A 25,842-nucleotide genomic window follows, 5' to 3' on the forward strand; every position below is an offset into this window, starting at 1 on the left:
AATTATTTTCGTATATGTGCTGCCGAAGCAAGCGCTCAATGAATTGTTTTATGACTCACCGTTAAATTTTACTCTAGATTGTGTTATATCAGGGAAGCTATAACTTAATTGACGTCTCCTACCTTGGCCCTCTTCACTACTCCCCTTGATCTGCTCATTACCCCTTTTACAACCTGCTTGTAACAAGACGGATCTCCTCCTCTAGAACTACTCGGTATTAAGCTTACACAGAAGGGTCCAGATTGTGTTTTAAAAGCCAGTGGATTCAAGAAAGTGTACTTGATGTTTTAGAGATGTGTAACTCCTTGGGTAGCCTTGATTAACAACCAAAGATAGTCTTAAGTTTTAATATGTCTGTTAGAGTGGAACCCAGAGGTTCTTTTTTATCTTATAAATTTTATGATTCTAAGATCTTACATGGTTTTTCCATAGAGAGCAATAACGATTGTTGCTTTTATTCATAGACTTTTTAAAAATTAATACTCCAAGTATTATACAAAGAACTTATTTTCCTAAATCATTTGACTAGAAGTGCCTACATTACCCTCTCTTTAATGCTTTTAGTGCATATTTCCTACAAACAAGGAAGTTCTTCTATTTAACATTAATAAAACCATTCAAATCAGGAAATTAACATGGAAATATTACTGATCTTTAGATCTCATTCAAATATTTTGCTTTCCATTTGATTCATTGTTTTTTGTAACTTCATTCTATCTGCTGAAATTTCTAATCTGATTGTGTATGTGTTCCTTTTTCCACTAAATCCTTTAACATATTAACCATGGTTAATTTAAAGTTACCATCCGATGATTTAAACTTTTGGGTCTGGTTCTCTTGATTAAACAATCTCTTGACAGTGGATTTTTTTTCTTGCTGCTTTGTATGTTTTGTAATTTCTTTTTTTATTGAATTCTGGGCATTGCTTGTAAAAGAAAGTAGAAAATGAGGTAAATAGTATTTATAACTGAAAATTGACCTTTTTCCGTCAGGCCGTTAGTGAGCGGGGTGGCGTTTAATTCAGCCTAGCCTATAGGTGGACTGGAGTTGTGTTTTGTTGTAGCTGTAGGTACCTTCCGTTCAGCACAGAACGCAAACTCCTGCGGCTGCCTTGTGCACAGTGGTGTTTCCCAGCACCCCTCCCGCGTCCTCAGTCCAGTACGTCTGCCACAGCTGGGCACATCGTTGCCTTTATAACTGCACGTGAGGCCGGCGGTGGGGTGGGGATGGCAGGGGCACTCTTCGGTTTTCCTGGTCTGCCTGGGACCGCACTCAGGCCCGGTCCCTGAATGCCTGAGGCCCAGGTGGGAGGCTTTCTCAGCGTCCTTTTTCCTCTTCCCAGTGGCAGGCAAACTCTGCCCTCCCTAGGTGGGAGTTTGGGGTTGGCAGCAAGTTTCTTGCCCTTCCTTCCAGGGGGAGTCAATCTCTCCTTGATGTCATCTCAGAACCCGGGCCTACTGTCTACCTCCCAGGGGCAGATGCATTGGCTTCTGCGCTCCCCTAGCAGTAGTGGACTTTTCCCTGAGAGTGCGATGGCGGGGTGAGGCAAGGGTGAGAGGAGGGGACTGAGCTCTGTCCTTTCCAGCATCAGGTGCCCTTTCCCTGGAAGGGGTGGAAGAGTTTCTTGCACTTCTCCCAGTGTCAGGTGTCGATTTTCCAAGAGAAGCTTCCAAGAAGCAAGTGGGGTTTTGTTCTCGATACCATTTGCAAGGGCTCTTTTCGGTCTCTCGCCTACTGTGCCCCCACTTTTTCTTGTAAGCACCCACTGAGGCCTCTGGAGGACTGTTGCTGAGTGAGTGTGGACTCTTGCTTATGTCTGGGCTTCCCAGGGATTCTGCACTCAATGGCCACCAGCACTTGGCCTTTAAATTTGTTAACATCTCAGTTACTTTGTTCTTGCTTACTTTTAGGGCACCAGTGTCTTCTCCATACTTAAGTTTAAACTTCCCTCTCATTAGAGGCGCTTATCACCCATTGGAGCTCTCGGTTCAGCTGATGGAGAGAGCGACCTCAGCTTTCTGACACACTGCTTATTCTTGCTTTTAGGGCGGGAATGAGGTTCTCTTACAGCTAGACTTTATTCTAGTTTTCTCCTTTTCTGTTCTTGTAGCCACCTTCTCCAGCAGTGAGAAACCTGGCTCACGTTATCCTTAATGTGTAGGCTCATTAGACCAGTCCTCCTGTATTTAATCAAGCTCTCATCACTGCCATCATCCCGTGCTACTCAAGGGTACCATCTGACCCCACTTGGGCTGACACCCCATACTAGGTCCCTGAAGTATCTGAATGCTATTCTCTACCCCTGTGTTTGTCCCCACTCCTGGCTTCCCTCCCTTTCCCACCCAGGCCCTAGCACCCTGTTCTAGGCTGTTGCCCTCTGGGGGTGTACTCCCAACTCTGCTTGGGCTCTGGTTCCCCACTCTGGACCACCTCATGGGGATGCCCTCCTCAACCTGCCTGAGCTGGGACATGCCTTGCTGCTCCCCCCCCCCCCCCCGCCCCAACTTCACTGTGGCCCACCTAATCGCTGTGGGACCAATTTATGTGAAGAGGGAAAGAGAAAGAGGAAGGCTCATGTACTTCAACGACAAAAGACCGAGTTCCTGAGTTAGTAACCATCCTTTAGTGTAAATAGACTAATAAATATATTTTAAGCATCTGCATTTTGTCTTTCTAACAGGTTATGAAGTTCACGGGATGGAAAAAATACCAGAAGAAGGACCAGCACTTATAATTTTTTATCATGGAGCTATTCCCATAGATTTTTACTACTTCATGGCTAAAATTTTTATCCATAAAGGCAGGACTTGCCGAGTAGTAGCCGATCACTTTGTCTTTAAAATCCCAGGTAAACTTTGACTGTGGATAGTGGTGTTAACGTGATCAAATTATGTTAAAGTCTGTGTCCTTGAGCTCTCTAGGATCATTTGGAAAAGCTTTTGCCTTTTTAGGGTAACACGCTTAGAACTCTAATTTGGGAGTATCTAATTATCCGATTTATGTAATATATCTAAATATAAAAACATGGTCAAAAATGTCACCTAATGTTTTTCTTTATTAACAGCTATTTTGTTATTATTTGTCTAAGTTAAATCCTGAACTTCCACTTAAAAAAATAAATTGTAACTTTTACCAAGGAATTAATTTATATTTTGCCATAGAAAGTAGTTGATTTTTCATATGATGAATTTTTCCATGAGATACTGATTTTTGGAGTTTAACTTCACAGTAATTAGAGTTTGATTACTGTTGGTATTCCAGCAAATCAAACTTACTTAAAACATCAGTTAGGGTATATTTTGTCTTCATGTAATAACATTGCTTCAGAAATCCTATCCTTAAGAGTCTGTGTGTCTTTTTTGTACTTGACTTGCCTGCTAGACTTACAGCTCTTAAAGTTAAGGACTATATTCTTCTTACTCTGTTCATAAAGGCTTATGCTTTTTAAAAATATTAATGAACCAAATGATTTCAAACTGTTTTTAAAAAGCCATTCTAAAATAAACTCCTTGGTAGTAAGTCTTATTTTCTTTTGTCACTGAATCACCAGAAATGAGCCAACAAAGTTTATCATTTGTTCTCTGGCATAATAAAAGCAAAAGCCACCCGTCAACCAGAAAGACAAACACCAAGCAGTGAATTAAGTAACAGGGCCTTTCATAGGCATGGTTAATCTTTTGGGTGTCCTTGTGTACTAAAAAGCCATTTGTACTCTGCTTAAACTAAATTGTCCAGGAAAGGTTTTTCTTTAGAAAGTAATTGTGATCACTTTATAATAAATCTGAAAACTAGAGAAAAGGAGAGCATCATTATAATCTTACCACCCTAACATAACCAGTTATTGTTTTGATTTATTGTACTTCATTTTTCATTTGCATAATTTTGCATGTTATGCAATCACTTTTGTGTTCTTCTTTATAAAATTGTGATGTTAGCATTAACATTGTACCATGCTTTATAAAGAATCGTTTTAATGTAGGGCTAAAATACTTACTTGACTAGTTTTCTCTTAGAGAACATTAGCTTGCTTGCATTGTTTTTCTTTTTATATGTAATGTGCATATTTTTATTTAGCATTTGGCTTGAAATTTCCCCTTTATGATCTTGTAATTTATGAAACCCATTATGAAAATGTATCTAATTAAATCAGTGAGCTTTTAATATAATGGGGATGAATAGTCTTTCAATCTTAATAATATGTATAATCTTGCTTTAGATCCTTAAACCTGTGAGAAGTTTGGTTAGTCTGCACAGTCTTCACTACCCAATTTTCAGTTCTCAAGAATAATGTATACGCTAACATCAGCCCTCCAGAGTTCCAGCGTAGGATTTGGTTAAAATATTTAGTTACTAACAGGATTATTTCTTTCATCCATAAATAGTTGCGCTTTGAAAAACTGTATAATAGTAAGACCTGGAATTGGCTGTTACTGAATTAAATACTCACTTTATTAAAAACTCTTAAAAAAACCAAACCTCTTAATGATTTTGCTATTATTGATTTTAAAAATTTAATTGTGAGAGTAACATCATCTAACTTCGAATTTCAGTTGATTTGATTATGGCTTGCCAATTTTGGTAGGGCTAAGCATAGTCAGATTTACATTCTCCTGAGTGATTCTCTTTCTTATAGGGCTAAAGGAAGATTAGATTTGTGATTGCTGATGGGATATCATTTCTGACTGCTCTAGTAAATATTATAGACAGTGTTTGGCCCTGAGATGCAGTGGAAGGGGCTTTGGAGTAGACATACCTGGACCGGAATCTCTGCCCTGCCATTTGCTAGATGTGTCACGTTGAGCAAGAGACTCATTGAGCCAACTTTCTTTGTCTGTAAAATGGGGGCCAGAATCCCTGTTTTCCATGGTTTTTGTGAGTTTTAATTAAGAGTTTGAATATGTCCAGTAGCCCGAATAGCAGGTGATCCGTGAGGAGGTGCTCGGTAGGAGGTGATGAGTAAGTCATAGTAGCCGTTACTTTACCAGCAATATTAATTGTACGTAAACCCTAAGAGTTCTTGTTGATCTAAAAAGAAGTAAAAAAAGGAATTTACTAATTTAAGTGTAGATATTAAGTTCTGTGGGTTGCAAATGTTTTTGTTTTGAAGAATTGGACAAGAAGTACTTAAAGACATATCTTCATGCTAATGTTTCTTACAGGGTTTAGTTTATTACTTGATGTATTTTGTGCTCTACATGGACCAAGAGAAAAATGTGTTGAAATTCTGAGGAGTGGTCACTTGTTAGCTATTTCACCAGGTGGAGTTCGAGAAGCCCTAATTAGTGATGAAACCTACAACATCATTTGGGGTAATCGTAAAGGCTTCGCTCAGGTTGCAATTGATGCAAAAGTGGTGAGTTGTATAAAACCAATTATTAAAGTAAAGCTAGGTTGAATTTAAAATAAATGCTTACATAGTGAGCCAGAGTATATAAGAATTTAGATCCTTTCATTGCACTACTTAAAAATCAGCGTACGCGTAGCTCTTTGTAAGGTAGCAGTGGAGAAGTAGTGCGTGGGATGTCACCTCCACATCAGTCTGGAAATTTGGCAGATAGCCACCAAAGTTTTATTTCGCATTTCAAAAGCTGACTTTTAATCAGATTTGTAAAATTTTTTGTATTCCTTCAGTCATACCTTGTTCAAAAGTGTCATCAGTTCAGTTCTATGTATTTTAGTCCTTTGGTATGATTGAATTGGCATATTTTCAGTGACGGTCGTTGGTTGGTTTCACTGCAATTCTTTTATCTGTGACCAATTTATCTACTCATAGGAATGCGTAGCTCCTGTTATTTTTTTATCAGCAAATGTGGTCAGCTCTGATTGTATTGAAGATGAGAAACAAATATTACTGTAACTTAGATCTTTTAAAAAGATTTTGATGAAAGAACTAGTCAATAAAATTAAGTGTTCCTCTGAGATCCACTGTAATTATTCTGTTTAGTAGACTGGAGAATGTGAATGCCATTTTGTCCTTTTCTTTTGCTTTGGAAAGTATTTCTCAACGTTTTGATTTCCATATTGTACTTTATCCTGTGAAACACTTACTGATCACTTGTGGAATGTTCCTGTGTTTTCTGTTTTCATTTTAGATTGTCTGTCGGGAAAAGAAATGGTAGTGCCTTTGACCAGGATGGTGTTCTTTTTCTGGGCCAGTTAGTTAGAGGCTGCTGACAGTACTTCCCTGCGTCAGTGTTTTTCGTGTGCCCATTGCTGCTACATAGAGACCGGTGCGCACACTTTTAACTTGCCTGTTCAGCTCGCAGATACAGGCTCTTGATTAAAAACGAAGAGATTACAGATGACTCATTCTGACCCAAGACGGATATTTGAGGAAGAACGGGATTTTTCTTTTTTTTTTGAACTGCACAATTAAAATAAAATCCATTGAGTTTTAGTTTGTCCTGTACACATGTACATGTAACTACCAGAAGTTACTGCTGTGGCGCACTACTAATGTGATCCCAGGATAAGAGTTACTGCACTTGCCTAAGTGTTTAATAATAGACAACATACACATTTAAACACTGTTGTCCTACTGTAGATTATAAGCTCCCTGAGGACGAGACCATCTACAGTGATTGGCATTTGGTAGTCATTGAATTGAATTGAATTGATTTTTTAAACACAACGTTAAGCACTACTAGAAAGGGACGTTTGAAGTTGAACTTTATGTTAATAGTATTAGTGATACAGAAAATTAATTTATAGCACATTTTATTTCCCAAAGAGGCCTTTTTTTGAAAGCCATATAGCTTTTTTTTTCCTTAGGTTTATTTATTATTGGAGAGAGAGAGAGAGAGAGCACGAGTGAGGGAGGAGCAGAGAGAAAGGGAGAGAGAGAGGATCCTAAGCACGAAAGGCTTGAACTCTCACGTACTGTGAGATCACGACCTGAGTGGAAACCAAGAGTCAGATGCTTAACTGACTGAGCCACCCAGGCACCCCTGTTTCTCAAAGAGTCTTAAGCACTGATGTATAAAACAAAATTTTAGAATATATGTATAATGTAAAACAAAAGGATATATGCACCATTGTACAAAAATTAATGGTAATGAATGTAATATCTGTTAAAGCAATGATAAAAGCTAAAAACCTAACCAAAGATAGTTTAGTTTTCAGTTTATATTTTGAAAGAATTATTTCTTATGAAGTTTTAAGATAAAAATGACAAAAATAGATTTGGAATTAAATTGATCATGAGATTCTAATTTCTCATCCTTAACTTCACAGATTTAAGGAACATTGCCTGGACGAAGGCCTGAAAGAAAGAAATTACAGAGAGAAATGAACTATTTTTTTCAATCTTTGGTAGCGTTTCTAGATAATTAAGTAAGATAATCCAGATCATTTAATTAAAGTTTCTGTATAAAACTTGGGAAAATTTTATAAACCGCCTTTTTTAAGTTTAAAAACAAAAATCTTTAACATTGTTGATTTACCAAATAGCATTAAATGTTTGGTAAATACTGTATCACCCCAACCTTTTGTAGTGCTTCTAAAGGCTTCACGTCGGTACTCCTGTATAGTCAGTAGGTGACGTATGTCATTATTCCAGTGTTGCAGATGAGGGAACTCAGGCACAGAGAGATGAAGGGACGGAGGGGTCGGGTCATACAGCAAGGCAGAAGCAAAGCAGAGCTTACACTGCGGGACTCCTGCCTGCATTTCACCGTGAGTCTGCTGACCTGGAGGTTAGGGGGACCCTCCGGATACGTGACGGAGCTCTTTCAATCATATATGGATCTAGTTGTGAATGCTACAAGTGTATCCCATCTGGAAAACCCCTTCACAGTCCTCACAGAACTATCGTAAACTTCCAGTAAAAATTTAAGACTGTTGCAGGAATAGCTGCATTTAAATTGTGACATTATAACAAATTAAAGTGAAAAAAATCTGGATTGTCAGTGCAAGTTTACAAAATATTGGTAAAACATATTTAAGGTTTATCTGAAAGTTACAGGCTTTTTAATATGATCTAAATCACTCATTTTGTGAAATTCCTGAGAATTATCACTTTGATAGGAATGTTTAGGTGACTTCATATCTAAATAGGTTGGGAAAATATTAGCCCATTTATTCAAGTTAGAAAACAAATAACTGATGTAAAAGAAAATAACAGTTGTTTTAATAAAATTGTTAATATGTATTATCTCAATGCACAAAATAACCTTTGTGATAGGATAATTATTGTTATTTCCATTTTGGTGATTTGTCCAGTGGTGCTCGTTTACTTTTAGTGGCAAAGTTTAGACTCTCAGACCATATTCACCTGATTCCCCAAGACTAGTTTTAACAAAATACACATTCTCTTTCTCTTGCACACACTTACACAGAGATACATGTATACTGCAAACAGTTTCATCCTAGGTTACTTATGCAAGTCCTTCATATACAAAAGGTGCATGAGGAAAGGGAGGAATAATTGTACTACAGTATCTGGTTGTAATAAAGTAATGCTTATGGTCTTACGGCTGTAAGCTTGAATGCAAATCTAAGCGACCATATGCCCAGACTATAGCCTGGAATACTGAGCCTGCTAGGGTAAGCATTTTCCTGTTTAGGAAGTTCTAGAAATATCTAGCTTCTGGAGAGTAAGCTTTTTAAACGATGGTATGTAACCTCAAGAGTCTTCATAAAGTGCACGCTTCAGCATAAATTTAGGGGTTCCTGCCACTCAGTAGACATAAATCCAGCAATACTGGTCAGAGAAGACAAAGGGTGTGTGTATATGTGAGCTGAAAGGTTTCTGTTCCTCTCTGGGCATTTTATGTTCTCAACTCTAAAGACATTTTATAACTCTTTAAAACGTTAGACTGTCAGCCAATTACTTTATTTCACAAAACCAGGGGTGGTTTCCTTGATCATAATCTGAATTTTTTACCAAAGAGTCCGTGTACTTTGTTTTATGTTTTAGCTTTGTGGATTAACGCCATGAAACTTTAAATTCTTCCACCGGAGTGCTTTTCTTTTCCTGACTTCTTTTTCTCCTAACTGGTTTTAAGATTGCTGCTGCCTGTTTCTGACATTTTGTATTCAGAGAATACAAACTAATCCATTACAGGCATTGTGTCTGTTCTGTGTACTCATTCCTTCTGTGATTCCTTCATCGCACTTCGTTTTAGCACCTAGTCTAGTCCAGGCACTGTTCCGGGTGCTGGGGACGCAGCTGTGGGCAGAACAACGTCTCCGCTCTTAGGGGTCTTCCTTCCGCTGCGGGGAAAGATACAGTAAATAAATGGTCAGTGGTTCTATGTGAGCTAGTAAGTCTTAGGAAGAAAGCTGTGCCTTTAGTTCCTTTCCTTCAGTCCACCATAGTTTACTGTTCCCCACAGCTGAGTAAGAACGGCTTTGTAAAATGTCAGCTTATTTAAATGTCTCAAGCCCTGCTCACCGAGGCAGGGAACTCTGTATTCGGCACAGACTGGTGGTAGACTGGAAGTAGAGTGATACTCAGCTTTTTTTTCTTTCTGAAACATCGTTTAATTCCTTGGATTTTGTGTGCATATTAAGGTGTTTCTATTCAATTTTTTCTGTCCACTTCAGTTTCCCCGTGGTAGAACCTCCTTACGTGATCCTTTGCTATTTCATCATTGTTTTAGGACATTTAGTTAAGGTCTCCGTTTAAAAAACCATGCTTAATCAGTGATATTCATAGGATGATAAAAACCATGAACTTGTGAGCAGAAATGCTCTAAAATTAATGATAAAAGGAATTGTTTTCTGTATATGCTTTTCCTTTTTTTTTTTTTTTTTTTGCAGTGAGTCTTATACTTTTCATTGATGTTGAACATTTTTAGATTTCATAAGCTCACACAAAAAAGTGTTTCAGTAATTCTGTGACAGCATCTTGCCAAAACCTGTCATTTAAATTCATATGTATTTCCCCATACAGGGACCTCTGCCTTGTAACTTTTCTCCAGTCAGCATACTCTTCAGTGGACCGCTAAGATCAATTTACCATATTCATTTTATTCCGTGAAATTAATGATTTTGGTAATCCTCATTTTGAGTTTCAAGGGTTTATGTGGAACGATAGGAAAGTTGGCAAATGAAATATTATATATCGCCACTAGAGGGTAGTAGTTCCAATTTTTATTTTTACAAATGATCAAGTTAAATTTAGTCTGATAAATCACACTAGTGATAAAAGTATACCTTTATTTTTAAAATACCTCATTTTCATAATCTTAAACAGGCCCCCAAAAGTTTGCATTACTGACTCAATGGTGATATTGAATGGATCAATATATTTACTTTTTAATTCAAATTCTCTCTAGCCCATTATTCCTATGTTTACACAAAATATTCGAGAAGGATTTAGATCACTTGGAGGAACAAGTAAGTTCTGATTCATATGGTTTTTCTAATTATAATGTAATATTTAGATTATAGTAGTTTAAATATTTGGGCTTTTGAACCCTATAAGAAATCCTTTTGAGTTATTACTTTAGATAATGAATTTATTATTTAGATGTTTTTCTATTTAAAGTCTAAACGATAACTCATTCTAAGTAATGGCAGTTCTCAGATGTTAGATTTTTGTTGAGCATCTCATCTACATACTGAAGCTTATTTGTTGTGGGCTTAAAATTACAGTGAGTTATCTAATTTCCTGGGTTGAACCACGTCGTTGAGGTTTAGAACAAATGTACCCATGACTCAGACTGCCTTCCTAACTCACTGCTGCATGAGTTTCAGCTTTAAAAATGGATGACAATATGATATTGAATTAAGATTAACGACACAAGGATGTATCATCTGCTTTGGTTCATATCTGTTACTTCTTATTTTTTGCTTTTTAAAATATTTTGAACCATGATATGTTTATATTATAAAGTTCTTTTTGCCTAACTTTAATTTATGGGTAACAAAATAAGCTTTGAGTGTAGTTAGAGGAGAGATAACATTTAGATGTGCTTTTTCTTTGCAGTTTCTCTGTTGTTTTCTTTTTATTTTGAGATTTTCATAGTTTGTTTTTATATCCTGTGGTTTATATATTATATTCGATTGATTATATTTTGTATCCCTAGCAATATACTGTTCCTATCCCCATGCAGATCTCCTCTTGAAGAACTTTAAATTTCTGTTGTCTGTTTTATGTCTGATGTTGGTATATCGTTGATATTCTATTACATTTTTTAGGTATTACTCCCCCCCCCCCTTTTTTTTCAAATGTAAAGTGGAAAGTGATGTGATATTTAACTGTTGTGGATTATTTCTTACAGTAGAATTATTTCTTCTAACTTTCTCCCAGGTCATTTCTTCAGAATTTAAGTTGCATACCAAAAATTATTCTAATTTTGTTTCTTTAATTATAAAGTGGTTTAAAAATTACTGTTGACTGCTTTTTGACTTTCTTTTTTACTTAGTTCATCAGTTTATTTTACATTATTGCCACTTGCAATCCTGCTAAATTTTGTTGGTCACTAACATTAGTAATTCTTTGCTACTCTGCAGTTTTCTTAATTTACAATATTTTTTTCTTTACCTGGTTTATTGGTGCATTGTAGTTTCACGTTTACGTGAATTTATCTTACCCTTTTCTTTTTTTTTCTTTTATTCATACAAACCTGTTTTTGTGAGTCTCTAGACGTTTTAGCTTCTAGCTTTGGGTTATAGTCTTTACCCTTGGTTTTGTAATAATAGTAATTGATTTGCCTTTTTAAAATTCTCTTATTTTTGAAAGCTCATTTAAAAAAAAAATGAACAAACCTATTTTGGGGGGCATTTTTAGGTTCCCAGAAAAATTGAGCAGAAAATGCAGAGTACTGACACAGCTTCTCACCACCCCCCAGTTTCTCTTATTGTTAACATGTTACATTAGTATGCTCCGTTAGTTACAAGTGATGAAAAGCTCATCTTAAAAAAACGTATATTGTACTAATTGCCCGGGGGTGATATTGTTTGCCACCTTCCTCTAAGTCTTACATATTAATTTGAAAGTTACAATTATGTGCTCAGAATATTTAACCCATGAAAATAATTTGTTTACTTTAAAACAGGGTTATTTAGATGGCTTTATGAAAAATTCCGCTATCCATTTGCTCCGATGTATGGAGGTTTTCCTGTGAAATTACGCACCTATTTAGGTGAGCCTATTCCTTATGATCCAAAGATAACAGCAGAAGAATTAGCTGAAAAGGTAAAATATTGTTTCTTTCTTAATCTTTGAACAGAGTTTTCCTTTTAAGCACTGTATTAAAAATGACTTCACTACTTTATCCTCCAAACGTGTTCTAGATCAGTTGTGATTTCCTCCCCGCAGGGGACGTTTGGCAGGATCTGGAGACTGTTTTTATTGTCATGACAGGCAGGACCCGGGAGGTGGTGGTGCTACTGGCATTTAGTGGGTAGAGGCCAGGGATGCTGGTAAACATCGTACGATGCCTAAGCAAGCCCCCCACCGCAGAGCTACTCAGTTTAAAATGTCAAACGTGCCGAAGTCGGGGCTCTTGGCTCTTGGTAAGTAAAAGGTTTCATAAGTGATGTTCAGAAGGACAAAGATTTGACCTCCATAAAAAGAAAAGTATTGTTCTTGCTTGATGGAAGTATCTTGGGAGGAGAACGGAAGAGTGTTGAAGGGTGTGGGTGATGAAATCCGATTGCTCCCAGCTCCACAGCTTGCCGTGTGACCTCGGGGAGTCCACAGCTCACTCCGTTAGTGTGCAGAACCGGGAAGAGAATAGTACCCACTCATAGTTGTCCCTGAGCATTACATGAGGTTACGCAAGTTCGTTGTTGAGAACAGTGAGTGGCAGATAGTAAGCGCTTCACGAATGCTGGATGGTAACGCTGTTAACACCAGTGAGTCCTGTTGTCCTAGGAACTTACAGTCTAGTGAGGGAGCTAAATAACTAAATGGGGGCTTATATGGTGACGTGTTACCACGGTGGTGTGCTTACGGCAAGGTTTTTTAACCTGGGCACCGTGGGCGTTTTGCTGTGGGTGCTGTCCTGTGCACTGTGGGATGTTTACCGCCACCATCTCTGGCCTCTATTCACTAGATGCCAGTAGCACTCCCCATCCTCACCCCTCACTCGTTGTGATCATAGAAAATGCCTCTAGACCTTTCCGTATGATCCCCAACGGGGCAAAATCCGATCTGATTGAGAACTTCTGTCTTAGGACATCATGGAAGCACAAAGGGAAGCTATCTAACTTGGATTAGGGATGCCTCCTTGAGAGAGGTGATGCTTGAATTCGGCTTTGAAAGCCAAGGAATTAGCTGGACAGAGGGTACTGAGGTAGAGGAAACAATGTATAAAGGGATGGTGTTATGAAATAGCATAAAATCTTTGGGGAGTTGAGAGTGGTCTTGTATAGCTACAGGGATATCCTAGGCGATGGGGCTAGAAACACAGGAATGGTCTGGACTAGGATGGCCTATAATTGATTTTGTTTCCTGAAAGCAGGTGGGGGGGGGGTGCTCTTGAACATAGGTGAATGGTATAATAGGTTTGCGTTTGGCAAGATCACTGGAAGCGATACGGAGGCTGAATTTGAGCGAGACCAGTAGAAGCTCAGAGGGGAAAAAGACTGCTTTGTGAAGGAAAAAATAGGAAAAGCTTCCTGGAGTGAGGGCATTTGTGGTGGGTCTTGAAAGAAGGGCGTGGCTTGGTCCTGTGGACTTGGGGCTGGAGGAAGAGTATGAACAAAGATGCGGTGGTTGCAGAGTTGACCATATACCAGCAGTGTTGGTTAGAACGGCAAGGTTGGAAAAGACTGCCTAATAAATTCTCCAGGGATTTTGCAAACGCATTAAAGCCTCCAAGAAGCTCTGCAATGAAGTCTATTTAACTGTTTCAAAGGGCATTTCCCAGTCTTAGCTGACCAAAACCTCCTTGTTTTTCCTGGATTAGCAGCTGTGGAATAAACTTGGGGAATCAGTAGGTTGGTGGGTAGGGTTTGGTTGAGATGCTGCTGGATAAGTAAGTAGCTACATTTTTAGGCCCTTAACTATCAGACTAGGGAATTTGTCTACCAGATAACATTTCAGTGAGGAAAGGTCTCTGCTTGGGAGTGGCTCATCTCAGTTTCATTCACATTTACGAGGCCCAAACAAGCAGATGTATAATCCGTTTCTCTACAATGGTTGGCGAAGATGACTGTAGCGATTGTGATCACTTAGATACATATGATTATAAGTGCACTCTTTAAGAGCAGGGCTCATGCTGTTGAATTCTTGGGTCTCCAGTTCCCAGCACCATGTTAGGTATTTAATTAGATCTCAGTAAATGTTTGATGAATGAGTGAATCACTTAGTGGTCTCTTTAGCTACTTGAAGAAGAGCAAGGGACAGATTTGAGAGATTTTACAGAGATAGAACGTACCAGACTTGAAAACTGATTCTATAGCTACCTGTAGGATATGTCCATATGTATTATATGCATAGGTGTTTAAAAATACTTGATGATGAAAATTGAGAAGTTATCCGCGTCCGCGTGAGACAGTTACTGAAGTCATGAGCTTCATTCACAAAGCATGTTAGAGACAGAAGACTGAGGACAGACGGGAGGACAGGGAAGAACACACGAGGGGCATGCTGAGGACGACAGCCAAAGCTGTGGAGACGTGGAGAAAAGACAATTTGTGTGAGAGAAGCCAGCCGGCGAGGATGTTTACACAATAGGAATGACTGGTAATATTCATTTCTGCAAAGAGATCAGGAAGGATGAGGATGAGAAAAGCCCACTCAGCTTGCAGTTACATCTTCAGAAAGTATGAAACTACATGAAAGCCATAAATTGAATGGCTTCTGTTGAATCACCTGGAAAATGGTGTGAGTGTGTTTTGATTATGACTTTTATACCAGCCGTAGGTATGTGTAGTGTGATTTCTTTCAAGTTTTTTAATTTTTTTTTTTTTAACGTTTATTTATTTTTGAGACACAGAGAGACACAGCATGAACAGGGGAGGGGCAGAGAGAGAGGGAGACACAGAATCTGAAACAGGCTCCAGGCTCTGAGCTGTCAGCACAGAGCCCGACGCGGGGCTCGAACTCATGGACTGTGAGATCGTGACCTGAGCCGAAGTCGGACGCCCAACTGACTGAGCCACCCAGGCGCCCCTCTTTCAAGTTTTTTAAATTATAGTCAAAACCACAACGTTTATTAGCCGTTTTTAAGTGTATGCTTTATCAGTGCCAAATATATTCACGTGTGCGGCCAATCTCCAGTCTCTGTACCCCCTGAAAACCTGCTGCCCATTCTTTCTTTTTTCTTTTTCATACATATCCGTCAGCTTTTTCTTCTGGTTCCTTCACGGGCCACGCGAGATTCTTGTTTTTCCCCCAGGTTTGTCGGGATACAAGCGACCAATAACATTGTAGAAGTTTAATGCGCAGCGTGAAGATGCGATACATGTGTATATTGCGAAATGATGGCCACGGTAAGGTTGGGTGCTCCCAGCACCTAATTGCCATTTTGTGTGCCCGTGGTGACAGTATTTAAGGCCTTTTCATTAGCAACTTTCTGATATATAATACGGTATTCTTAACTGTAGTCACTGTGCTGTACCTTAGATCCTCAGAACTTGCTCATCGTGTAACCAGAAGTTTGTACCCTTGACCAACATCTCCCTCTTCCTCCACGCCCTGGTAACGCCCCTATTCTGCTCTGTGTTTCCGTGAATTCACCTCTTTTAGATTCCACATATGCGTGGAATCATACACCACTCAGAGCTTCTTCCTCCCCGCAGCCCCTGGCGACCACCATTCTGCCTTCTATGACTATGAGTTTGACCGCGGTAGAAAAGGGGAGTCATACAACGTTTGTCTTCTTGTGACTGGCTTGTTTCACTTAGCATAATCTCTTCAAGGTTCATCCATACTACAGCACGTGACAGAATTTCCTTCTGGTTTTTAAAACTGAATAACACTCCGTTGTGTGTATGTACCACATGTCGTATCTTCATTCGTTCACCGATGCACGTTAGGGTTGCTTCCATTTCCTCTGCTGTTGTGAATAGTGCCGTGGTGGATATGGGTGTACAGATATGTCTTCGAGACCCTGCTTTGAATTCTCTTGGATATATGCTCAGAAGTCAGATTGCTGGATCACAGGTAGAAAGAAAAAACTCCAGCTTCTCCCTCCCGGAGGGAAAAACCTAGTTCTTCCATACTGTGTCTTTCTTTCACTTGCACATCTCCTCTACTTTTACACAGAACATGACTTGCGACACTTCTGGTCACCAAATGTGTGGAGGGAGGCTTTGCTCCCACCAAGCAATTTTCTGACACCAGTTAGACATCCTGTCGCTTAACTCATTTCGGACACTGTCGACCTGGAAATAGTATAGATCCCACCGGTTAAGGAATCAGTCCCACAAGACTGCTCCCACCCCACTCCAGATGCGAATCACGAGTAGTGGGTCCCCAGGTAACCTGCAACTTCTGTTCAGTTTGGCTACAAATTGGAGGTTCCCAGGACCCCTCCCAGGTTCAATTATTTTGATGTATTGGTTCACAGAACCCAGGAATACACTTACTTACTTTACCGGTTTATTAAAGGATGTGATAAAGGATACAGATGACCAGCCAGATAAAGAGATACGTAGGGCAAGGAATGGGAGGGCCTCAACTGCGGGGCCCCTGTGGAGTTAGGGCGTGCCACCCTTCCTGGTGTGGATGTGTTCACCCGCCCGGAATGGAAGCTCCCTGAACTCTGTACTGTTGGGATTCTATGGAGGCTTCCTCACATAGGTGCGATCGATTGTTAACTCCGTTTCCAGCTCCTCTCCCCTCTCTGGGGCATGATGGAGTAGAGCTGAAAATTCCAAGCTTCTAATCATAGTTTGGTCTTTCTGGTGACCTGCCCTTATTCAGAAGACATCCAGGAATCCAGTAGAACAAAAGACACTTTTATCACCCAGGAAATTATAAGGATTTCAGGAGCACTGTGTGCTGACTGGAGTCAGAGACCAACTATTAGAACGAAAGATGTTCAGTGCCCTTACCGCTTAGGACATAGTAAGAGTTTTAGGAGCTCTGTGCCAGGAACCAGGGGTAGAGACCAATATATATTTTCTATTATCTTGCAGTGCAATCGTTCTTTTTTAATTTTGGGGGGGGACCCTCATCCATACAGTTTTCTGTAGTTGGCCATGCCATTTTACATCCCTACCAATAGGGCACAAGGGTTCCAGGTTCTCTGCATCCTCACCAACACTTGTTACTTTCTGTTTTTTGTTTCGTTTGTGATAGCAGCCAACCTAATGGGTGTGAGGTAATATGTCATTATAGTTTTGATACGCATTTCCCTGACTAGTGGTGTTGAGCACCTTTTCATATGCCTTGGAGAAATGTGTGTTCAAGGTGTTGGCTCATTTTTAAAGTCATGTTATTTGGATTTTTTTTGTTGTGGAATTGTAGAAGTTCTTTATTCTGGATGTCCTCTTTACTATATATATGATGGGCAAATATTTTCCCTCATCCTGTAGGTTCCTTTTCACCCGGTTGATTGTTCCTTTTTATGTACAGAAGTTTTTGAGTTTGATGGAGCCCTGTTTGTCTATTTTTGCTTTTGTTGCCTGTGCTTTTAGTGTCATATTCAAGAAATGGTTGCCAAGTCCAGTGTTACGAAGCTTTCCGTCCTATATTTTCTCCTAGAAGGTTTATAGTTTTAAGTCTTATGTTTAGGTCTTTAATCCATTTCGAGATAATTTTTGCTTATGATGTAAGGCAAGGTTCAACTTTATTCCTTCTACTGTGGGTGTCTAGATTCCCCACCACTGTTTGTTGAAGAGACTGCCTTCCCCCCAATGTATGGTCTTCGCACCCTTGTCGAGGATCATTTGCCATACGTGCAAATGTTTATTTCTGTGTTGTCTGTTTTATTCCATTGGTCTATATGTTTGCCTTTATACCAGTACCACACTGTTTTGATTACTGTAGCTTTGTAGTATGTTCTGAAATGGGGAAGTATGAAGCCTACAACTTTGTTCTTCTTTTGGCTGCTTAGGGTCCTTTGAAATTGCAAATGAATGCTGCTGGGATTTTGATAGGGTTTGCCTTGAATCTGTAGATCACCTTGGATAATATGGACATCTTAACAATATTAAATCTTTTAATCCATGAACACAGGAGGTCTTTCTATGTATTTGTCTCTTTAATTTCTTTCAGCAGTGTTTTATAATTTTCAATGTATAAGACTTTCTCTTCCTCAGTTAAGTTTATTTCTAAGTATTTTACTCTTTTTGATGCGTTTATAAACAGGATTGGTTTTTTTTTTTTTTTTCAGATTGTTCATTGTTAGTGTATACAATTTTTGTGTTGTGTGTGGATTTTATATCCTGCAATTTTGCTGAATTTGTTTATTAGTTGTGTTTGTGAAGTCTTTAGGGTTTCCTATATATAAAATCATGTCATCTGTGAACAGAGGTAATTTTACTTTTCCTTCTATGCATAAGTCTGATTTCATCCTATAGAGCAGGACTTATTACTGCCTTTTACACATAAGAAAACTGGATAATTTAGTTAGTTTTACTAGGGTGTGTTGTGCTAACAACCAGCCAATCTCAGAGGCTAAGACAGGAAAGCTTACTTCTTGTTTATGTTATATTTCCCCTGAGATCCCTGTCCTCCTTCTCCTGGATTCAGGAGGATTCAGGTGGGATGTTGCCATGGTAAGAAGAAAATGTCAGGCACCGAGGTGGCTCAGTCGGTTAAGCATCTGACTCTTGATTTCAGCTCAAATCAAGGTCTGATGGTTTTGTGAGATTGAGGCCAGCCTCATGGCTCCATGCTGACAGAGTGGACCCTGCTCGGGATTCTCTCTCTCTCTCTACCCCTCCCCCCTCTCTCTCAATAAACAAACTTAAAAAAAAATGTCAGGAGTGAAAATTTTTAAAGCTTCTGTTTGTAGGTGGCTCACTTACTCCCACTGATATTTTATTTTATTTCTATTTTATTTATTTTTAAATGTTTATTTAGTTTTGAGAGCGAGAGAGTGAGCAGGGGAAGGGCAGAGAGAGAGGCAGACAGAGGATCTGAAGCAGGTTCTGCGATGACAGCAGAGAGCCTGATGCGGGGCCCACACTCACAAACCGCAAGATCATGACCCGAGCCAAAATCAAGAGTCAGACACTTAACCGACTGAGCCACCCAGCTGCCCACTGACGTTTTATTGGCCAGTGCTGTCACATGGCCACCGTGGACTTCACGGGGACAGGATCTGTATTCCTCCCATAGGAAGGTCCAAAAGATAGAGGCCTGGTAGGCAGAGAGAGTGACTAACTATAATCTGCTCTACCATATTGGGACTCAGCCAGACCAGACACTTAGAAAAGAATGTACAGTTGAAACAACGATAATGTTACATTAGATGAGACCGTTCAAATCAAGCAGCTGACATGTAGGAAGTTTCACAAAGGTTAACAGTAAAGAAACATTATGCGCCCTTGTCTTTGCTTATGTGTCTCTGAACTTCATTCTTAGAAAACTTACCTCTGGGGCGCCTGGGTGGCTCAGTCGGTTAAGCGTCCGACTTCAGCTCAGGTCATGATCTCACAGTTCGTGGGTTCGAGCCCCGCGTTGGGCTCTGTGCTGACAGCTTAGAGCCTGGAGCCTGCTTCGGATTCTGCGTCTCCTTCTCTCTCTGCCCCTCCCCTTTCTCTCAAAAATAAATAAACGTTAAAAAAAAAAATTAAACAATCAAAACACAGAAAACTTACCTTCAGTTACGCTGCTGGCTCATTAAATATACTCAGCACTTATCACCCTCCTTCATCCTGAAGACAAAGCTCCGTGACACTGGCTTTTAGAGTCCGCACATGCTGTCCGTGCGACATGACTCTTGTCTCATCCCGCGGCGATGCCTTACCGATGAGGCTCCGGGAGCCTGACGCCAGGGTGAGGCCTTACCCAGTGACGTTGCTTCTGCCCACGTGCACTTTATCGTTAACACATTTCTGTGCTGCCCCCGACCTATGTGTTCTCCTGTAGGATATGTGAATTCTGTTTTGTTCTTTTACAACTTTTTCCTCCCTATGTCTTAAGATTTAAGTGGCTCAGAGCCAGTTAGGAACCCCTTTTACAAATACCATGTATTTTTAGGCACAAAGTAGAAGGTAACCGAAAAAGAGCAGAAAAAGCCTGGTGTGGAAGATTAGGGACCTGGGTTATGATCATCACCCGTGTTACTCACCACCAGTCCTACCACTAGGCAGCAGCATCACTTTAGAGAAATACGTTCTTCCCCAGACCCCGATTTCCTTATTTGTAGAGCAGAGAAATTGAACTAAATGCTCTTCGGCATTTCTTTTAGGTCTCAAATTAAGTGAACCCTGTTCCCTTGTTTTCCTCAGTTAAGGAAAGTATATTCTGACAGTTAAACTCCAGTGCCTTGATTTTTCATATGAGAGCAGGATTTACTCACATTCGTGTCACTGGTAGGGTTAGGTATTTTATATAGTAAAACAGATAAATACAGTAAAAACTTACCAGTTTAAGTAAGGAAGAAAAGGCCTTTCTGAATCATCGAAATACCTCAGTTGTCCTCTCCAGTTGCTTTATGCGCTTTATTTTCAGTGCCTAAAGTAACAAGTAGTCTACCAAAGCATCGTAGAATTTCTTGGGGGAATTTACTTAAGTACATAGTTGCTGTATTCATATTTTGCATTGTAAGTTGTCATTATTGAACTAAAGTATACTGGAAATAAAGAACACTTAAAATTTTCCTTTTGTAATACATTGGCATGATTTTCCAGTCTTCATTGTTAATAATATAAGCATAAACTATAGGATAATCATCCCTGAATTATCACAAATTCAAAATTACTAGCATCCAAATTAATGTAGAAATGAAACCTCATTTAAAAAATGGGTGATAGATTGTTCCGGCATTTGATTGCGGAGAACCATTTTGTAAGCACTATCTAAATCTAAATTAAAATATACTATGCTAATGCTGAAGAGGGCACTTGGGATATTTCCCGAAAGTTCTCTCAGTCTTAATCTCTCTATTGTTCTGTTTCTGTGTTTACAGTGTCTGTTTCTGTCTGTCTCTTTAACTCTCTCTCTCTAGTCTCATGTGCACATACGCACACACATAGAAATATGGGTTTATTTATATATACACGCATATATCGTATACATGTGTCATAAAGGTGTAAAGAAGACGGAGAGAAGTGGATAATGTGAGTGGTATTTGGGAGGTAAAATAAATGGATGTGCTGATGGATGGATTGGCTATTGTGAGTGAGAAGCAAGAATTGTTAAGGATGGCTTCTAGGTTTGGGCTTACGTGGCTAGGTTGATGGTAGCGTCTTTGCTGAAACAGGGAAGGAGCTAAGGAAAGGACAAAGTATGAGGTGCCTTTAAAACACTCAAGACCATTCCTGTCTGAAGCTGAGCGGGCTGGAGGTAAATGTTTAGGAGTCATCAGCAAATGAAAGGTAATTAAAGTTGTGGAAAGGGGAAAGATTACTGAACCTTTGAAGAATAAGTCAGTGGCAGATTTGGGGATTATAGATCTGCAAGGAAGATTGAAAAGGAGCAGCCTGAAAGTTAGAAGAAAACCTAGGTTTTCCTCCAGTATGAGAATTCCAGAAGCAAGATCAGGGGAGATTGAGAGGTCAAGTGAGATTAAAAGAATGTCCCTGACTGGAGCACCATGGTGGCTCAGTCAGCTAAGCACCCGACTCTTTTTGGGCTCTGGCCGTGATCTCACCTGAGTCGGGCTCCGCACCGACAGCGCAGAGCCTGCTTGGGATTCTCGCGCTCTCCCTCTCTCTCTCTGCCCCTTCCCCCCACTGGCACGCACACTCACACTCTCTCGAAATAAATAAATAAACTTAAAAAAAAAATGTCATCGGGTTTGGTGACAGAAGAGTATCATTGGTGATTTTGCAAGCATTGTATTTTCTTAATGCATTGCCCCGATATTTCTCCATCCCAAAGCCTTCCTTGACGCTTCAGTTCATATTAAACAAAGTCTATACTTTCTCACTTGGTGTTTGACAGCCTCGTGATTTAATTGAATTATAATTTTAGAGCCTTCTACCACCCAGCTTCAGAACACATACCTGAAAGTCCAGCCAAGCTCCCTAACCCACCTGTCCTTAGCCAGTTGTTTTCCTGTCGTCTTTTGCTTCCTGCTCTTGTCTCCACTGTCACTGAAATCTCACTGGTCCTTGGAGACCCAGGCCAGACGGTACCTTGTTCGTGTGTCCTTCCCAGTCACTGCCCACCAAATAAGTGGGCTGTCGTCTGAACTTCTAGACACTTTCGTTTCACATCTCAGGTGGTAGATACAGCTTACAAATGATCTTCGTTGTTTTTTTTTTTTTAATCTTTTTTTTTTAAATGTTTTATTTTTGAGAAACAGAGAGAGACAGAGTGTGAGTGGGGCAGGTCAGACAGAGAGGGAGACACAGAATTCGAAGCAGGCTCCAGGCTCTGAGCTGTCAGCACAGAACCCGAGGAGGGGCTTGAACCCACCAACTGTGAGCTCATGACCTGAGCCGAAGTCGGACACTTAACTGACTGAGCCACCCAGGCACCCCCAAATGATCTAAGGTTTTTATTACCTTGTACTTGACCCACTTACTAAGTTGCAAGCTTGAGATTAGAGACTTGTTTCACTAATGTTACAGCTTCCAAAGCATCTACTGTTTTCTAAATAAATGAATAAATTTTAAAGAACATACTTCACAAGAGACAACCTTTATCACTTACTTTTAGTCACTGCCAAGTACCTGAAGACATGGTTGAAATTTCATTTAACCCTTATAATAAGTGTATGAAACAGTTCTCCTTTTACAGATATGCAAACTTGTGGTTCAGAGAAGCATATTTTTAAAATACATCTTTGGGGGGACGCCTGGGTGGCTCTGTCAGTTAAGCGTCCAACTTCGGCTCAGGTCATGATCTCACGGTTCGTGGGTTCGAGGCCCACATCAGGCTCTGTGCTGACAGCTCAGAGCCTGGAGCCTGCTTCGGATTCTGTATCTCCCTCTCTCTCTGCCCCTCCCCCACTCGCGCTCTGTCTTCTTCTGTCTCAAAAATAAACAAACATTAAAAAAATTATTTTAAATACATCTTTGGGCTAGAGCTTCTTAATTATATTTAAAGGAGATGAAGCTCAGACTCTTAACTCTAGAGAACAAACTGATGGTTACCAGAAGGGAGCCGGGTTGGGGGGGAACAGGTGAAACTGGTGATGGGGATTAAGGAGGGCGCTTGTGATGATGAACAGCAGCGTGTAATGTATGGAAGTGGTGAGTCACTATATTGTACACCTGAAACTAATATTCCGCTGTATGTTAACTGGAATTAAAAAAACCCTTTTTTACAAAAATAAAAGGGATGAGGGTCCAAGATTTATAAAAAAGAAGGCTTATTAAAAGCTTGCCATCTAAAATAATGTACGTGTGTACATGCATGCATGATGTGCACACAGATTTTTTTTAGATAACCACAAAGTGATATAAAAGAAAAGATTATTGAAATTTGTCATGAATTTAATGGGAAGCAAATCGCTTTAGGAGACACCTTGTTATATCCTAATTGGCTTTTCCATTGCTGTGACTTAAAGTCCTCTTAAACTGTCTAGAAATTGAGGCAGTGAACTAAAAGTGTATCAGCTCCTCCGTTGTTCTCACTTTTTCCTCTTGCGTTGCCTGATGTAATTGTGTGTATGCGATGAAAGAAACGTGCACACAAATTTATTCATGGGTAGGAAGGAGTAAAACTTCCTTCCCCATCTGCCCACTAGAAAAATGTCCTACGACTTTTGTCGTTCCTCTTAGTGTTTATTGTATGCAAAGCATTGCTGTGCTCAGTGTTGGAGAAAGACGAAGCTGTGTCTTAAGGAGCTTACAGGGTGGTGTAGAAAATAGCCGTGTAACATTAACTGTGCTTCCAGCCTGGCAAGCGTGAGAACCACACGACGGGTGTGCTGAGAAGGAAAGCATTAATTTTGGGGAGAGAGGGATGCTCAATAGGGAGGGCTTTTTGCAAGTAGTAGTATATTAAAATCTTTACAAAATGAATGATCTATTTTGAGAACTAAAAGAATAATGGCTTTTCTTTTGTTTTCTTAATAGACAAAGAATGCTGTTCAAGCTTTGATTGATAAGCACCAAAGAATACCAGGAAACATTATGAGTGCTTTGTTAGAACGTTTTCATAAAAAACAAAAGATCAACTCGAAGACGATTTAATACGTTTATATTAGTATGTTTGTGTCTCTAGTACTGTCTTCTAAATTTTGTAGGTTCTATAATTAGTATTTTTTAAAAAGAATGTTAATAAGCATCTTTTGCTGAACTTGTTTGTTTAAAATTGTATCGATTTTGCTTTTGCAATCAATTGTGTCAAAATTAAGCAGTAACTCATTACCTGCCTAATAATTCACAGAATGGTGTTTCTTTTTATAAATTCCTGATAATGTATGATAACTGTATAGATTTTAAAAACTAGGTTTATTAATAACAGCAATTTAGGCTAAACACACATTCCCAAATAACGCGTCTAATTTCTGTATCTGTTGCATTGGGCTAATTTTGCAAGATGGCGGAATTCAGTACGGACACTTTAAACTGGAGAAGAAATACTCCTTTATCTGCCCTTCATTCCTTTCCCGACCTTGGGCAAATCACGTAATGTTCTTGTGCCTCAGCAATTCACTTTTTAAAAACATAATAATGCTATGTTGAGGAGCGTTGTTTTAAATTCTTTATATTTGCTGTGACTGAGAACTGTAGAACTGAAATTATAAATGAATTAAACAATACCAAGAATTTTTAGAAGCTTATGTATATATTTGGTCCATAGGATCTTTAAATAATTTCTTGAGGTGTGATGTCAAGTTGCCAAGCACAATGGAAGAGGTATACTGTTTTTCAAATTGAATAAAAAAGAAATCCGGAGAAGTAAAATTTCTAATAATTATTCTTTTTTAGTATTATTTTTTAACAAGAATCTGTAGACAGACGATAGAGGGTGTACCGTGCTGTAACGTGGCGTTTAATAGTGGCAGGTGGGAATCACGGTTGTGTTCCACGTTCCATGTAAGGGGCTGAGTCTGTAAAACCAGAGCAAGAAAGCTCCACTCTTACTCGGTACCATGGCTTATTGAGTGTGATTTTGCAGTCAGTCACGTGGTGTATTATTGTTCCATAAGAGTATACTTGAATGATGAATTTATGCGAACACAAAGCTTTCTGAAAAATTAATGGCTTTCAATTTGTTGTCTCCTTGAAATCTGAATTTTAGAAGTATTTACACAGAAGAGTACCAGAAATCAAATGCAGTATCTCCCGCTCCCTTTTTTAGATACTAAATTACCTGGACTTTTGTATAGGTTTTTGTATAACAAGTATATATGTATGATATGTGTGATGTATATAAAAGTAAGCAACATAAAATAAAAGTAAAGCTGAAGTACAGTTCATTTTCTTGTGAAATTACATACGCGACATTTTCTTATTTTACAGTAATTTTTTTGTTTTACTGTTCATACATTTTTCACCCACAATCCTATGTTGACAATCATCTATGTCAGCCACAATGAGTAAACCTTACTTTCTAGTGTAAGAAATATATTTTAATTTCGGTTCCAATGAAAAGAGTCGGTTAATGATTATTTGCAGCTTTTTTTCCCTCTGGCAGTGAGCAGTGTTTGTTTGAAAATCGATAAGTATTTCCAGAATGAATGAATAAATGATTATAAAACAAATGAGAATAATGTTTCGGGGCCACCATTGGGTTTTCAAAATGGAGGAAAGAACGATATTCATTGCTAATGTAGCAAAAGCTATTATTGTTTATACTGTTTAAGTTTTACTACTTCAAGCCATGTTCTCTACCCGGAAGCTGTCCTGTCTTGCTCAGGACAAGAT

At 39.2% G+C, this 25,842-nt stretch overlaps 1 protein-coding gene across 4 annotated transcripts in view; it reads left to right on the plus strand.

Annotated features, from left to right (window-relative positions):
* Positions 1 to 25,842, plus strand: part of TMEM68 (transmembrane protein 68) — an 86,217-nt gene that overhangs the window by 17,639 nt on the left and 42,736 nt on the right. For 2 of the 4 annotated variants that reach the window (XM_049633696.1, XM_049633697.1), the window contains exons 4-8: positions 2,681 to 2,848; positions 5,160 to 5,353; positions 10,281 to 10,341; positions 12,006 to 12,145; positions 24,046 to 25,384. In XM_049633696.1, the coding sequence (XP_049489653.1) occupies positions 2,681 to 2,848; positions 5,160 to 5,353; positions 10,281 to 10,341; positions 12,006 to 12,145; positions 24,046 to 24,162 (680 nt within the window). In that variant the 3' untranslated portion in view covers positions 24,163 to 25,384. Of the gene's footprint in view, positions 1 to 2,680; positions 2,849 to 5,159; positions 5,354 to 10,280; positions 10,342 to 12,005; positions 12,146 to 24,045; positions 25,385 to 25,842 lie in introns of those variants that run through there. The other 2 variants (XM_049633698.1, XM_049633700.1) reach the window with 1 other exon arrangement.

This window comes from Panthera uncia, chromosome F2 (assembly GCF_023721935.1).
Source record: "Panthera uncia isolate 11264 chromosome F2, Puncia_PCG_1.0, whole genome shotgun sequence".
Taxonomy (NCBI): domain Eukaryota; kingdom Metazoa; phylum Chordata; class Mammalia; order Carnivora; family Felidae; genus Panthera; species Panthera uncia.